Genomic DNA, 16,275 nt, shown 5'->3' on the forward strand with positions numbered 1-16,275 from the left:
CCCTGCTGCTTCTTCCTCCGCCTGTGTTTGGGGTGTGCTGCTGGCAGAGGCAGCCAGGTTGTGCTCTGCCTTCCAAAGCCTGTTGGGAGCGGGCATGAAAAGCGCTGTGTGTACAGCGGAGAGTCCTGGAAGGTGCTGGCAAGAGCGTCCTGTAGGAACAGGGCTCTGGTCTGTGGCCAGGAACAGCCTGGATTTGGCGCCGTGAGCGCAGGCAGGAGTTGAGGCAGGTGAAGAGGCAGCGGGCAGCTTGTGTTGGTAGAGGGCCTAGGTCTGCACATCTGAACCTCCACCTGGATACGCACTTGGGGGAATACGAGCTAGAGCTGGGGTGCCTGTCCTGAAAGGACCTGAACTCTTTCAGCCTTGCCAGCGTTTCTTAAGGCTGTGTTGGTGTTCCCCGGAAAAGCTGCGCATTTAGGGAAACACCTTTGGAGGAAAGGGGCTTGCTTCTCAAGGAAAGTGCTTCCCCCAGGGAGCTCCCAGTGAGGCAGCTGCAAGTGTCCCCCTTTGGCTCTCTGTGCTCCTTTCAGTCCTTGAAGGCCCATTGCACTTGGCAGAGGGGCAGGAAGAAGGCTGTGAAGAGCAGCTTTGGCATCCACCTGGAGCTGCAGAGAACAACCCAAGCACCTGCAGCAGGATGTGTTACCCCCCTTTGGACAGAGGTGTGAGCAGAACCATCTCTGTCCCTCTGTGAGCCCCAAAGCTCTCTCTGGGCGCTGTGAATTCAAAGGCCTTTACACACACATTTCACATCTTCCCTGGCTGCTGTTGTCCCAGACTGGAAAAAGCAAGATGTATTCTATTTGCCATCTGTATGGCAGTTGTCTTGTGTTAAATGGGCACTTGTTCCTTATCTCTTCCACAATCAATCCTTCCTTATGGGGAGACATCTGCTGATAAGGGGCCATTGAGTGTCACTGCATGACTGATAAGAACTCTAACATCCCACTGGGAGAGGCTCTGGCCAGAGGGAGGAGCCAAGCAATCCTACCTGCATGTATAGGCTTGAAATTCTGGCTCAGGAGCACAGCTTTTTTGCGCTGGATTTTCCCAGAGGAACAGCTGCCTCTTCCACTGCCTTTTCAGAGGAAGACTGCACCCTTTTCTACAAGATCACTTCTCCAAAAGAACCACACCTGACACTCCAGGAGGACTGCAGCCACAATTCCAATTGCACTGCTACCAACAACCTGACCAACAGGGTGTCAGGTTGTATTCTGACTCTGTCCGTGTTGTTTTAGTTCACTGCACTGTTTATTTTATCTTTTAATTTCTTCCCTAATAAAGAACTGTTATTCCTGCTCCCATATTTTTGCCCAAGAGCCCCCCTTAATTTCAAACTTCTAACAATTCAGAGGGAAGAGGTCTACCTTTTTCCATTTCAGAGGAGGCTCCTGCCTTCCTTAGCAGACACCTGTCTTTCCAAACCAAGACATCTGTGTTTCAACTCTCTGCAATATGCATTTGCCACCTGCTTGGTGGGAGCCGCTGTGGCCCAGGGCCAGCCCAGAGTGGGCTGGGTGGGCCAGGCAGCGTGGAGAGTCTTGGCTGATCTTGGTGTGCTCCTAGCCTCAGAAAGGCTTGGAAGGTTTGCCTCCCCAAGTGTCCTGCTCATTGGCTCTCCCTGTGCATCTTGGAGAGCACAAGGTAGGCATTTCTGGCAGCTGGGCATCAGCAGGCCTTAAAATGGGGGCGTGTTGTGGAGCGAGCCCAGCTGAGATACTCTGAGAGGAGCCCAGTGCTCCTTGCTCCTCTCTGCTGACACGGGAGCGTCTGTCTGCTTTCGGGACGGCCCTGGCTGTGTCAGGGGTGCTACGTGGACACGAGACAGCCGGTCCTGTCCCGCTGGGTCCCAGCAGTGCCTGGCAGCAGTCCTGCATCCACGTCAGGATGCTGGCCCAGAGAGGCCCTGGAAGCTGAGGCAGCTGCCTTTAAGCTTTTGCAGATACACACAGGGGATGGCCAACAGTGTTCCCTCAGGATACTGCAGTCCTGAGGGGCCTCCCCAGAGCTGCCTGATGCCGCCCACTCCTTGCGGCACCAGACGCTTTCCTCTGGAATGTTCTACCTCCCCCGAGAGTGAAGGGGGAGCTGGAGAAAGGGCTTGCCAGGCTGCTCTCCATCCTTTCCCAGCAGCCCTGGCTGAGTGGAGAAGTCCGAGCTGAGCGCAGATGTGCCAATGGAACAACCGTGCACAGGAAGGCTCGGTGGGAAGGATGAGCCAGGGTCCATAGGCCTGGCAGCCTGAGCTTGCTGCCAGGGAAGGCCTTGGAGCAGATGCTCCCGAGTGCCATCCCAAAGCACGTGCAGGGAACCAGGGGGTCTGCTGGAGGGTGGGAAAGCTCTGCGGAGGGACGGGGACAGCTGGGGCTCCTGGTGGGCTGTTGAGGGCTTCTCTGCGGGTGTTTGCAGGGGGTTGGTGTTGGGGAGCATGTTGGGGAAGGAGTTGTCTGCAAGGTGAGAGGTCTAGGCTGGAATTTGAGTCAGTTTGAAGGCAGCATCTGTGGTTTGGCACAGCTTTGCTTATGGAGGCCAGAAGGAATATCTGTGACTATTTGTCTTCATGGTCCTGATTCTCTTGCAGGGAACAAGATGGGAGAGCTGTACTTTATTGGCCACTTAGATATCTGTACTGAGGGAGGACGAGCCCTTTGTCCATCTACTCATTTGTCTGGGCTACTTTTGTAAGACTGAGTGGACTTTCATTCCTTGAGAGCTTTTATTCCTTAAGAGAATTGTGATATTATCATCCCTTCATCGAAAACCATTTGCACACCAAAGAATGGCCTTCTTTTGCTTCTGTATAGTGCTATGTTTCAGAATTGACTTCCAATGGAATGTGTTAAGGCAAATGAGTTGCTGCTTTTAGATGGGAACAAACTTCCAAATCATTCACATTCTCTGGCAATCGCTATTGATTTGAGAAGTTTGCAAATTTTGGAACTACTTGAGTTGTGTAATGAGAAGTAAAGCCTTCCGGAATTGAGGAGTCTTAAATGCCCTGATCCCACAGAGCAGGGCAGGGTTTGCTGATGGTTTGAGTTGTTCCTAAAGATCCTGTTGGGCTGCCTTAGACACTTAGGGCCAGAGATTCCTTCCAACCTGGGCCACTTTGGGTGGGGCTGGGGGTGGCCCCAGGGCAGGTGGCAGTGTGTGCAAGGGCCCTTTGTGACACGCTGCAGCACGGTCACCGTGTCATGGAAGGGGCCGGGGTGTCCAAGGGCCCTCCTTTTGTGACACGTGGTGACACAGGAGCTGGTGGTGACAAGAGCACGCCACAGTGCTTGGAGCAGGCGACGGGACAGGACAGGACAGAGCGGTGCCGTGAGGAGCCCCCGCACAGCGCGCTCCTTCGTGTCTGACCCGGAGCTTTTCCGAGGCGTTATTCCTGCAGGTGACCTCGTGGCAGGACTGCGGGACTTGGCAGCCCGTGGCCTTCCCGAGGCTTTTCTTTTGCAGGTGCCCGCAAGGCCAGACTGAGGAAATTGGTGATCACAAGCCTTACGAGGAGTCTCCTGTCATTGTGGCAGGAGCCCTCAAGACCAGAGTGCAGGACTTGCTGTCCTGCAGGCGTCCTGAGGTTTCTCTGCCTCAGATGCCTTCAAGGCACAACGACGCGACTTGTTGACTCAGAACTTCACCCTGCCATCTTCCTTCAAGGTGGCCTCAAGGCCAGACTCTGGCATGGCAGCCAGATTTCTCAGTGTGTTCAAAGTGATCAGGGGGAAAAAAAAGAAAGACCCTGGAGCTGACCCAGCACAAGAGCATGAAGAAGCGGAGCAGTTCCAGACACTGCAGGATGGTGAGTGGCAGAGCTGGGCCACAGGGCTGATGGCTGCAGCTAGCTTGGCCCCATCCCATCCCATCCCATCCCATCCCATCCCATCCCATCCCATCCCATCCCATCCCATCCCATCCCATCCCCCCCACTGGGGACAGGCCCATGGACAGGACGGAGGAGGGACCGGGCAGACACCCTGCAGTGGCCGTGCTCCATCCCCTGGGGCATCCCGGGGCTCTCCCTGCCTGAGGAGCGCAGGGCTGGGCTGTGTTCTCCGGCCTCTCCTGCAGCCCCTCAGCTCTGGCTGCGCTCACTCTTTGCCAGATGCAGCCCTGGACCGGACACAAGAGCAGGAACCCGCCCATGGCCGCTTCCGCAAAAGCCTGAAGGTACCAGCAGCCATCCCCACATGGGCTGGGCCTGCTGTCACTGCTCAGCCCAGCACCATGCTTGGAGCACTCCATGGAACATCCCGGGCTTCCCTGTCCTTTCTTCTCCTGCAGAGGTTCCGGCAGTTCCTGCGCATTCGGTGTAGAAAGACTGGCAGCACAGCAGCTGAGGGCGCAGCCGAGCCTGACTCAGGGCTGACTGAGCTCCAGACAGAGCCTGATGGCAGCCCAGATTCGGCTGAGCGCTCAGAAGACTCTGAGACCTCAGAAACTGAAACCAGGGAAAAGGCTCTTCTCACGTCAATGACTGAGCATGTGGCCATCACAAACAATGACAATGAAGAGACTCAGGGCCTTAAAACTACTGGCACCAGCCCAGATTCACTGGAGCACTCAGAAGACTCTGAGGTTGCAATGAATGATCACAGGGCAAAGGCTGACATGGCAATGACTGAGGATGTGGCCATCACAAACGCCAACACCGCAGAGACTCAGGGCCTTGCAAATACTGACACCACGCCCACTCCCACTCTGAGTCAGGAACTCATATTCGACTATTTCAAGGAGCCTTGTGTTTCTTCTCACCAGCAGCAGCAGGTAAGCAGCCTGGGTCCACACCTGGAGGCCTCCCAGGATGGTGTGTCCCCTCAAGCCATGGTCTCTGGGCCCCCTCAGCCTTTGAGGCCAGCACAGTGTGGTGGGAACAGAAGCACTTCTTGGGGGAAGCTGGGGAAGTTGTTCCTTTGGACAGCGCTCCAAGTCTCCCCCATGTCTCCTCCAGGTGCCAGCCAAGGTGGAGAACATCCACCAGAGTCTCATGTCCCACGTCTCTGTGGATGCCAGGCTGCAAACGGACATTGTGAGGCTGGCAGAAGAACACCCTGCTGACGTGGTGCTGACCCTCCTGTGCTGTGCCCCAACGTGTGACAGGTACGGGGCCCACGAGCCTTGAGAGCTCAGGGCTCAGCAGCCTTTAGGGCCCGTGGCCCTGCACAGCCTGTCCAATGGTCTCTGCCAGACAGGCAGAGAGGCCCAGGACACTCGGGCCCCTCTGTTTCCTGAGCCTGCTGCCAATGCTCCCCCCCTGCCCTTCAGGGCACCAAGCCTCTGTCACCTGGGCCCCCACAGCTGCACAGGGCATGGTGCTGTGACTGAGATGCCCCTGACACAGAGCTGCCATCCCACAGAGCTGCTGCAATGATGTGGAAAGCCATAGGCACATCGGGACCAGCACTGGAGAATGCGCTGCCAACACTGCTCTGTGTGATGGAGGACTGGCCTCTGCACAGAATGTGCACCTCTGATGGGGACAACAAGGACGTTTTTGCCCTGGCTGTGAGTTTCTGGGCCTTTGCTCAGCCCCAGGTCGCCTCTCCAGCAGCTCTCCATCCTCTCCATGCCTCAGGCGCTGGGCTGAAACCTGGCCTAGGGGCAGGCTCAGGGGGCACCAGGCCTGCTGCTCCCCCTGTGTCTGCCCTTGGGCCCTGCCCCATGGACACCTCGGCACTGAGCGCTGCCTTGGGCTGCTTCTTTTGCAGGCAACTCTGGTGATCTGGCTGATTGTCCAAGTGCCTGAGTGCCACAAGGCGATCATCCTTTATTCCTCCCGCCTGTTTGTGGCTCTGCTCTTCCATGTTGTCATCACCACACAGCAGATGCCACCAGAGGAAGTTGATAATTTCTGGAGTGCATGCCAGGAGAAACACCGCCTTCCCAGCAAGCCCAACAGGTCCCAGTCCTCCTGTCCTTCCCGTGCCCTTGTGGCCAGCACCAGTGCTCCCAGTGTGACCCGGGCTTTGCTCTGCACACAGGTTTGTAGTGCAGGCCATGAAGGCTCTGCTCTGCCGACTGCAGTGTGACCATGTGGTGGTGGCTATGGAGCGCAAGTGTGGCTGGGACATGCTGCTGTGTGCTTACACCCAGCACTATGCCGTGGGTCTGCTGGCCAGGTGAGATCCCCATCTCCCCACTGCCCCTAGCATTTGTGCCCTGTGCCCCACACAGTCCCTGTGCTCATGGGCCAGTGGGCCTCGTCAGCAAGGGACGGCCAAGGAGACTGGAAAAGGCTGGGAGAGGAGGGTGCCCAGAAGGGGCTGCCTCTCAAAGCGCTCACATCCCCTCCAGGGATGCTGGGGAAACACCAGAGCTCTGTGAGTCAGTGCTGGGAGAGCTTTGGTCTCCCCACCTCAGGGCCTTGGTGTCTTTTCCCACTCTTCCAGGGAGATGCTCCATGCTTTGATCCCTTTGTGTTCTCGCATCGCACTCCACTTGCTCCGGCAGCTCAGCAGGGAGGAGCCGTGCTGGGATCTGCCTGCCCTGGCATTCCTTGTGGAGGTGAGCCTGTTGGTCAGTGCTTCCTCGCTGAGCTGCCTCCCAGCTCTCTGCCCTCTCGTAGCCACAGCTGCCAGGACAGTGCCCACGCCCTGTGCTGCTGCCTGGGCCCAGCCCTGTGCGCTTCTGGGCTCCTGCCAGCCGGGTCCCCTGTCACTGCCCTGTGCCTTTCAGGTCCTTGAGCACCTGGACTTGAGTAAATGTGGTGGCAGCATGCTGGAGATCATGTCAAGGCACCTGCAGAGCGAGTGCAGGGAGCGGCGTCGCCTGGCGCTCAGAGGCCTCGTGGTGCTCAGTAAGGATCCCTCGATGGTGAGAAGGGGGTAGTGGCGGAAGCTGTGCCGGGCAAAGCAGCCCCTTGGGATGGCAGGGCTTCAGGAGCTGAGGCAGCTGCTCCTAGCTCTCCTGCCTCACCTGCCCCAGTGCTTTGGGACAGGCCTTTGGTCTGTGGGCCCTGCAGCAGCAGTGTGGGGTTGCAGTGCCAGGGCGCTGCTGGCCGTGCAGCCGTCCATGGCTTCCCAGCACAGCCTTGTGTTCCACCCAGGCCAGAAGAATGTGCAGCGTGTCTCAAAGCCTTCTGGATCTACTGGGGGATACAGATGAAGAGGTGGTCAGCATGAGCCTCCGTGTGTTCACCAATGTGCTCCAGCACAAAGACATCCTGGTATCCAGCACCACCGCCCCAAAGCTGGCTGAGGCACTCCTGCTGCTCTTTGAGCATGTAAGGCTCTGTGTCCACACCCATGGGCACAGACTGCCCAGATAACCTTTTCCCTTATGGATTTTCATACCTTGTCTCAAGTAAGCCTGGAATAATTGGTCTTAAAATCTTATCCTCCTCTTTTCTAAAGGACAACAGCCATGTGCAGTTGCTCTCCATTCAACTCATGCACAAGATGATGGACTTGGTAGTGGATGAGGGAAAAAAGCCCATGAAGAAGATTCTGAGTCAGGGCTTGCTCCCACTTTTCTTGTATTGCCATGTTGAGAACTGGCAAGTGGCAAAGGTGAGGTTTTCTGTGATGCCGGTGGATCTCTGAGAGGGGCCTCGGCTGCCTCCTGCCCTGGCGCCTGGTGGGCTGCAGCCTCCTCCAGGCCTTGGCACAGGGACACAGGTTTTGTGCCCTGGGCTGTGGGGCAATCCTGGGGTCTGCTGCTCTCCAGGCCTCTCGGGAAACGCTACTTCGTGTGGCCAAGTTTTTGAAGAGGAGGAATCTCGAACAGCTGGTGAAGAAGGAGCAGCTGTCAAAGTTTGCCGAGGTCCTGGTAAGGACAGCCTAGAAGCCCCAGCCTCAGCTTGGAGAAGCCCCATGGGCACAGTGCTCAGTGTCTGGCAGCTCAGGCTGGCAGCTGTGCCCCTGCCCACTGCTGCAGCCAGAGGCCGCGCGGGCTCTTCTCCAGGCTCCTGTGGGCCCCAGCCGGGTGCCGATGGACCCCGGCCCGGCAGGGCTGCGGGGCGGCACTGCGGCTCCCCGGGCAGCAGCCGGCCCTCTGCCCCCTCCAGAGCCCGGCGCCAGCGGCTGCTGGCCGGGCCTCAGGGCTGTGCGGGCAGGGGAGGCCTGGGCTGGGTGCAGGGAGCGCCCGGCCCAGGGGCGGAGACCGCGCCAACCCTTCCCTCCTGCCTCTCTCTCCAGCTGGCAGAGGACAGGAGCCAAGTGCTCGTGCACCTGCGCCGGGCCCGGCCCTACCTGCAGAGCTCACAGGAGCCCCTGCGAGAGGCGGCCATCAGGTTCATGGGTGAGCCACGAGCCCAGGCTCCCTCCCTGTCCTGCCACAGCAGGATCTGGGCCACGGTCCATAACAGGCTCTGTGTTCCTAGTGACCGCCGGGCGGTACTTGAGGAAGCAGCAGGAAGAGACCCAGTTTATCTACAAGGGTGAGGGCTGACAGCAGGGGCTGGTGGGAGAGGTGCGATGCCTGGGCAGGGAGCTGCAATCCCTGTCCTTGCTGTGGTGGGCTTTGCTCCTTGTGTGGATGAGAGGTGGCGTGGGCAGAGCACAGAGAGATTTCAGGGTCTCGGAGGGGCGGACTCATGGCAGGCTGATCCAGTTGACACCCCCTTTTCTTGTGGCCATGGCTAGAGCTGGGTGGGATGGACCTCGCAGGAAGGTCTGCTAGGATTCCCACAGATCCTGGCTCTAACCAGGGCTCTGTCCCTCTCTCTTCCAGCCCTTGAAGCCCTGTGGAGAGATGACAGTCCTTCCCAGACAAACATAGTAGTTCAAGATACATTCAGTGAAAGAGCTGCAGAAGTGGCTCAGAAGAACCAGTGTCTGCATCAGGCCTCCAAATGCCATGGAAGATGAGACTACCTTGAGACCAGAAGAGACCAGCTGGAGCTCCAGGCACAGCTGATGATTGGCACAGCTGACCCTGTGGGAAACCTGCAGGGCTTCAGCCCTCTCCCTGCTTATAGATAGCTCCTTCCCTCCAGCCCTCAGACACTGCCCATCCCCTTTTTTCCCCTCCACTCTCCCTCCCTGATGACAGCTCTTTCCCTCTAGCCCTCAGATCCTGCCGATCCCATTTTTCCCTCCTACCCCATCCCTTTGGTTTGTCTTCTATTAATAAATTGTTTGGCTTTTTCACTTTGCCTGCATCTCTGTGGAGATGAAGTGACGCAAATCCCGAGCCCTTGGACACACAGGCCCCTGCTGCCGTTCTCTTCCATGCCGTGTTTTGTGCACACGCACAGAGCAGCGAGGGCAGATCAGGCTGGAAAGGTGCCTGTGCTGAAGGTGCAGTTCCACAACACTGTGGAGTTGCAGATCTTGCTGAGCACACGGAAGGCCGGCAGTGGGACAAGGAGCCTGTGTGTCAGGGACCGAAATCGTGTCTAAGGCCCTGCCATTCTTGGTCTGCTGTTGTGCACATCAGGCAGGTAATGAAGAACAGACAATGAAGGAAACCTTATTGTGAAGTTGCTGTGAATTTGACCCTTAAAAGAAGCAATGGGTTGGTCAATCGATGGGAAGTTAACCTGTGAAAGAGGAACAATAGACAATGGAGCTGTGCTTGGCATGGAAGTGGTATCACAAGCCATTGCGGCTCATCTCAGGCGCTGGCCAAGCGTGAGATGACGTCAGAACTGGAAAGACTCCACTCCAGAGGAGGAGATATCAGACCTGCTTCTGGGGTGGAGGGACGAAAAGGCCAAAATGCACGTCCTTTTGATGCAGGGGATGCCCTGATTGTGGGTGGCCTGTCTGCCCCTCCCACTGGAGCACAGTGGTGAGCCCAGCTGAGGGGAGCCCAGTGCTCCTTGCTCCTCTCTGCTGACACGGGAGCGTCTGTCTGCTTTCGGGACGGCCCTGGCTGTGTCAGGGGTGCTATGTGGACACGAGACAACTGGTCCTGTCCCGCTGGGTCCCAGCAGTGCCTGGCAGCAGTTCTGCATCCATGTCAGGATGATGGCCCAGAGAGGCCCTGGAAGCTGAGGCAGCTGATTTTTAGCTTTTGCAGGTGCCTGCAGGTCAAGGCCAATGGTGTTCCCTCAGGATACTGCAGTCCTGAGGGGCCTCCCTAATTCAAAGTAATCAGCAGACAAATGCATTGTCGGCCAAAAGCCCTTTTATTGATCCGGAGGGAGGGCATGGGGCTGCACCCCACTAACATGCTTCTCTGCCATGTATGAATTTTAGTGCGTTTATGGAGGAATTGTATCAAAAATACCATCCATCTTTACCCTGCTGCAGTGATTCAATAGGCAGGGTGTTAGAAATACATTCTGTCAGATTCCTGTCCTCGAAGCTAATGCCCAGCCACTGTCCAGGAGCAGTGTCCATGCCCTAAAGCAGCACTTCCTCCTCATGGTTTCCCTGCACAGGGCTGATTCCGTACTTGCCCTTAGTTCTTCTGGTAGACTATGTCTAAAGCTTTATGTCAAGTCACTCTCCTGTCAGGTTTGGCCCTCGAGTTTTTCCTTATGCTAACTGGTGCTAAGTAGTTATGTATATCTGTGCTAAGTACTCGTTTACTTCTGTGCTTATGTCAAGCAAAGGCCTTGTTTCATTCTCCCCTTCTCTTTATCCTGATGCAAATTCTTTTGCAAGATCCTCTCCATAGTCCACAGTACATGTTGCAAACAGGCTTAGAAGGAAACTTTAAAGTAACAAAAAGGAGGCATGTTGATTAAAAAAGTAAGCTTCTTTATTACAAAATGAACAACTGGCAGCAAAAGCCTCAGGCAAGTCCAGATACTGTTTCAACAGCTTAGTAATTGTAACCTAGGGGTGTTTTCAGGGAAAGCGGCTCCCAGGAAAGACGCGGGAGTTAGACACCCCAGGCCTTTTCAAGTCTCTCTCTTGTCTCCTGATTGGGGCGCTCAAGATCTGTGCTGTGACAGGTCTATTTCTCCGTTGCTGATTGACTTATAAGTTGGTGCAGTCTTGGCCAATCATTTTGGAATTCTCACCTCCCATTGGTTGGTCTCTCTTCCAATCTTGATTTAAGTTGTGGTTGTGTTCTATGATGGAATACTCCTGGAAGTTTCTCTGCCCCTGCACAAAGATTGGCACCCCATCTCCTCCCCGCTTCCACTCCCCCTTTATACATGAACCACACTACTGGGTTTTCATAGAACTAATCACACTTTGTTACTGGTATTAACAACATTTAACTTGTATTAACAACATTTAACTTTGTAACAACATTTAACCATTGTTAACTACGTTCCCCAAAGGTTTAAATTTTATTTTTGTTCATAACAATCCCCCCTCTAATTCTTTGATCGGGCTTGACCCGCATCAGCCTTAACTTATCAAACTGGACTTTCATACTTTTGGTAAAATTCTCTTAACTTCTGGTATTTCTCATACATCTCTTTTGCGCTCTCTGTTCCTTTTCCGTCTTGGTTTTCTTTCATCATCATAATTTTCTCATCTGTTAACCCTTCAAGAGAAGTCTGGACAATGTTATTAATCATTCTGATAAGACAAGGTATTAAACAAGGAAGGAAAATTAAATTTATGAGTCCCCCCCCAACCCCCCCCCCCACTATAAGCAGTATCTTTTTCCACCATTCTCCATTCCAGATGTTATCCCACCAATTAGCTTTTATCAATGGGGTCCATCGTTGTACTGGTACATGTGCGAGTTTTCTCATCCTGGTGGTTATATTTTTAATTAGGTCCCCATGATCATCAATTTCTAGACAACATTCAGATGAATTAAACTTTCCACATACCCCTCCTTCTTCGGCCAGCAGGTAGTCCAAGGCTAGCCGGTTCTGATATATGGCAGTCCTCATCTGGCGGCTCTGTACTGATAACAAGTCTAAAACTAAAGCTGTCTCATTAGAAATTATTTCTAGAAGTGCTTGTAACCTTATAATTCTGTTCAACATATAAATGGGGGTTCTATACCCCCATGAACCGTCCTGTGCCCAGGTGGCAGGGCCATAGGTTTCAATAATTCTCTCTGGGGGCCACTCTTCGTCTCCCCAGCTCTGGGTTCCTCCAATTAGATATCTCTTTTGACGTTTTAATTCATCATAGAGGGGTACCCCTAAATCTGGATGGTCATCTTTTGGAAGTAAAAAGAATGACACTCTTATTACACCTAATGTACAACTGCCCTTCCAGTCTTTTGGTAGCATCACATATGCCATCTTTCCACAAATCCAAAACAATCCTTTTGGGCCTTTCCAGAATTTTAGTGATCTGGTATTTCTAACTTCATTTTTGTTCCAAAATTTAGACAACCAGGGTTCGTCTTGAAATAGATTTGGTTCTTTAGCTAGACACTCCTACAACTGTTCTCTTTGTATATATGAACAGTTTGAGCCTGGCTTTTGTTTTTGTGCCCAATACAGATGTTTACTCTGGGGAATCCACCACTCATGGGTATCATTAGTAGTTAGATACCTTTTACAAGACAGTTCACCTACATAGGAAAGAAATTTCAGTCCTTTTCTCCATATACATTCTTCCCCAATTACCTCGGACTTTAAGTTCCAAACTTCTTCCGCATTTTGGACGTCTGGTTTTCGATCTCTATCTAGGTTTTTCATTGCTTTTAGAGTTTCTTGAGGGCTGAGCGCGATTCCTTCCCAGGGCCATATTTCTGACCTCCTGGTATCCCCACATATCCAGCACATATTCGATACGTTGAACTCATGGCTGATTCTTTCTACTAGATCTGAAAACAAATTCTTTCCATTCGGTAATTTTGTTTCTACCCCTGGTTTATTCACCCTTTTTATTTCTTTTTCTTTTATTAAGTCCAATCCTTTTCCATTAAGTCCAAACCTTATTCCCTGGTTTCTTGTCAGTGCATAACCATTTCTCCCTTGTAGGGCATTCCCCCACTAGTTTCTGTTTAGGGGTCCCTTCATTTTCAAATAGCCAATAGGTTTTTCCATCTTCTACACAGGTTTGTAATTGTGACAAGTCAACACACTCAGGGTTAAGATTAGTGTGGAATCTGAGAACTGCGCTTCGCGCATTTCCGGTATAGACAGCATGATAGCACTTATCACAGGAGTTTGGTGAGCTCTCCTGGAGACTCACAGTCATTATTGCTATCAACCCCCATAGGGGTCCAGTACAGGTTACTCTCTTGATTCTCATGGTCCTTAGTCAGCTTCGGATGGTAAGAGCACTGTCACCTGATCTGGGCTTGCCCCCTGTGCTTACGTTCTTACCGGTGTCCACGTCTCACTCCACTCTTTCCCTGTGTTGACTTGTTATTTTTTTCCGTTTTAGGGTCAGATCACTACAGTGGTGGGAGAATGCTCTATCTTATGGAGACTTCTTGTCACTGTTTCTGTAATGAGAAATACCAGAAATTGTAATTAGTTGCCATTAGTTGAATGTTTTACTTTTACTTTTTAAAATCAAAGAGATGCTTTTCTAACTTCAATAAATATTTTCAATAGTAACATTTTAATAAATATGACAATAAATATTCATATAACTCTTTATCTTAACTTTTACACTAATACTGGATTTAAATAGGATATTAAATAACAGGTTGATAAACAATATCTTTAAATAACAGTTCATAAATTGCAACATTAGAACAACACTTATAAAAACAAGAGGTGCTGCTTGATGTTAGTCAAATTTCCCATAGTCTATTCTGTGGGAGCCGGAACTGGACTTTTGACCCTGGTATCATGGGTCCACCCTTTCTCTTGTGTTCTTTTTGCAGTTTTGGTAGTCAATGAAACTTGGTACGGGCCTTCCCATCTGTGGGTTAACGGCTGTTCTTTCCACGATCTAATTAATACCCAATCTCCTGCTGGATATTTATGGATTTTAAAATCAATAGGAGTACTTTGGGGGAGATATCATTTTCTTCTTAACTCTTCTAATGTTTTTGCAATTGTTTTTAGGTGAATTTTCACATCTTTATCTCCTTCGTATGTCCCCATGCAATGTGAGGTGGTCAAAAATGGGAGTCCAAACATCAATTCATAAGGGGAAATACCCACATCAGATCTAGGCTTTGTTCTCACTCTCATCAGGGCTAATGGGAGGCATTTGATCCAATTAATTTTTGTTTCATCTACTAGCTTGGCAAGTGTAATTTTCAGGGTCTGGTTAGCTCGCTCTACTCTTCCTGAGCTTTGGGGCCTCCAAGGAGTATGCAACTTCCAAGTCATACCAAGGGTTTTGATTACATTTTGTAAAATTCTAGCAGTAAAATGAGGCCCTCTGTCTGAATCTATTGTATTCACTATACCATAACGTGGGATAATTTGTTCAAGTAGAATTTTACTAACAGCTCCGCAGTTGCTTTTACTGTTGGAAAAGCCTCTATCCAATGGGTAAGGTGATCGATGATAACTAATAAATATTTAAACCTCTGTACCTGAGGAAATTCAGTGAAGTCAATTTGTATATCCTGAAAAGGCCTTTTAGGTAATTCTCTTCCCCCTACAGGTACTTTCTCCATTATTTTATTGTTTCTTTTCTGACAAGTCATACAATCCTTTGTTACAGCTTTTCCTAGCCCAAATAACCCAATGCGCACATATGTTCTTAAGAAGTGATCACACAGTGCTTGAGTTCTCCAAGGCGTAGAGGCATGCAGAATTTCCAGGATTTTCCGAGATAGATTTTTATTCAATACTTGCCTCCCATCAGGCATTGTCCATTTCCCAAATTCATCCTTAACGCCCCCTTGTTTTTGCAATTCTTCTTGCTCTTGTTCTGTGAATATTGGAATCTCTTCCCCATCTATTACTCTTAGGTTCTCTATTTTAAGTAGCTGCTCTTCTTTTCCTAAAGCTGCCCCTTTAGCTGTCTGATCCGCTAAATTATTTCCGAGTATTTCTATTGATGTCCCCCTTTGATGTCCTTTAACATGTACTACTGCGACTTGTAATGGATCTTTTAGTGCTTTTAATATTTCTTTTATCAATTCTTCATGAATTAACATTTTACCTTTAGACTTTATGAACCCTCTTTCCTATCAAATCTAACTGAATGCGTGAACAACTCCATAAGCATACTTAGAATCAGTATCGATAGTTCCTTTATTGTATTTCAACCAAATTAGACCTCTTACTAGGGCATACAATTCACAGCACTGAGCTGACCATTTCGTTGGCAATTTTCCTTTCTCTATTACTTTCATCGTTTCCCCATCTATGACTGCGTAACCTGACATCCTTTTCCCTTCGACAATTCGAGAAGAGCCATCTACAAATAACACTTCCCCTTCTAATAAAGGGAATTCTTGTAGATCTTTTCTTGCTTTAGTTTGCAGATCAATTAATTCTTCACAACAATGTTCAAGGTGGCCTTCTGATTTCCCATATAAAAATTGTGCAGGGTTTTGCACTTTTGTAGTTGTAAGTTCTATGTTATCAATATTAGTGAGTACTTCATTTCATATTTCAGTAATCGACTGTCCGTAATCCATTGACTAGCTTTCTTGCTTAATATTAGTTTTATATCATGGGGGATATGTACCTTAATTTTACCTCCACAAGTTAGTTGATAACTTTCCTCAATTCGAGTCACAGTAGCGGCCCCTGACTGTAGGCAGGTGGGCCAGCCTCTCACCACAGGGTCTAACAATTTAGATAGATACGCAACCGGTTTCCTTTCTCAGCACCACTCTTGCACTAATACACCATTAAACAATTCCTTCATCTACATTTACAAACAGTTCAAAAGGTTTTTCCAAATTCGGCAAACTTAAAACCGGAGCTTTCATCAGTCTTTCCTTCAATTCCATTAATTTCCCCTCATCTGCTTCAGTCCATTCAAAAGTCCTGGTCTCAACCAATTGATCGTATGAAAATTTAACTAACTGGGTGTGTCCATCAATCCAGGATTTACAGTACCCAACTAAAGCTAATAATTTTCGTACATCCCCTTTTGTCTTTGGGGAGGGCAGGGATAGGATTCCCTCAATTCTACTCATTGCTAATTTCTTATAACCTTTCCCAATTAAAAGTCCTAAACATTTTACTTCTTGCTCTACAAATTGGAGCTTTTTTCCTTGACGCTTTTAACCCCTTTTTTTCCCAGAAAATTTAAAAGTCTTATGGTAGTTTCTCATATTAGTTCCTTTTGCTCCCCTGAAATTAATAGATCATCCACGTATTGTAAAATCTGGGTATTCTGTTTTGGCTCAAATTGCTCTAATAACCCTTCCAGTGCTTGTCCAAACAAATTTGGTGATTCAGTAAACCCTTGGGGCAATCTCATCCATTGATATTGTTGTTTTCTCCCTGTGTTCTCATCATACCATTCAAAAGCAAACCACCCCCTACTTTCCTCTGCTAATGGGCACGCCCAAAATACATCTTTAAGAGCT

At 50.6% G+C, this 16,275-nt stretch overlaps 2 protein-coding genes and 1 long non-coding RNA gene across 4 annotated transcripts; 2 read left to right on the forward strand and 1 right to left on the reverse strand.

Annotated features, from left to right (window-relative positions):
* Positions 1-4,285: 4,285 nt before the first annotated feature.
* Positions 4,286-6,683, forward strand: LOC128809918 (maestro heat-like repeat-containing protein family member 1). Its single transcript, XM_053982346.1, has 7 exons — positions 4,286-4,767; positions 4,952-5,100; positions 5,358-5,505; positions 5,709-5,899; positions 5,982-6,119; positions 6,390-6,553; positions 6,676-6,683. Exons 1-7 carry the CDS (start codon positions 4,474-4,476, stop codon positions 6,681-6,683), a joined length of 1,092 nt encoding a protein of 363 aa, XP_053838321.1. The 5' UTR covers positions 4,286-4,473.
* Positions 6,684-6,714: 31 nt separating this feature from the next.
* On the forward strand, positions 6,715-9,089 carry LOC128809919 (maestro heat-like repeat-containing protein family member 6). The gene is made up of 7 exons (XM_053982347.1): positions 6,715-6,813; positions 7,046-7,222; positions 7,353-7,508; positions 7,666-7,767; positions 8,136-8,238; positions 8,321-8,377; positions 8,671-9,089. The coding sequence occupies exons 1-7, from the start codon at positions 6,715-6,717 to the stop codon at positions 8,805-8,807; spliced, it is 831 nt and encodes a 276-aa protein (XP_053838322.1). The 3' UTR covers positions 8,808-9,089.
* Positions 9,090-10,628: 1,539 nt separating this feature from the next.
* On the reverse strand, positions 10,629-11,795 carry LOC128810370 (uncharacterized). 2 transcript variants are annotated; one of them, XR_008438024.1, is made up of 2 exons: positions 11,687-11,795; positions 10,629-11,391 (listed from the first exon to the last, which is right to left on the reverse strand). It is a non-coding gene; the product is annotated as an uncharacterized LOC128810370 (long non-coding RNA). The 2 variants fall into 2 exon arrangements; XR_008438025.1 differs by having other exon boundaries at positions 10,629-11,404.
* Between the last annotated feature and the right edge of the window lie 4,480 nt (positions 11,796-16,275).

The sequence above is a fragment of the Vidua macroura genome, chromosome 7 (assembly GCF_024509145.1).
Source record: "Vidua macroura isolate BioBank_ID:100142 chromosome 7, ASM2450914v1, whole genome shotgun sequence".
In the NCBI taxonomy this organism is placed as follows: domain Eukaryota; kingdom Metazoa; phylum Chordata; class Aves; order Passeriformes; family Viduidae; genus Vidua; species Vidua macroura.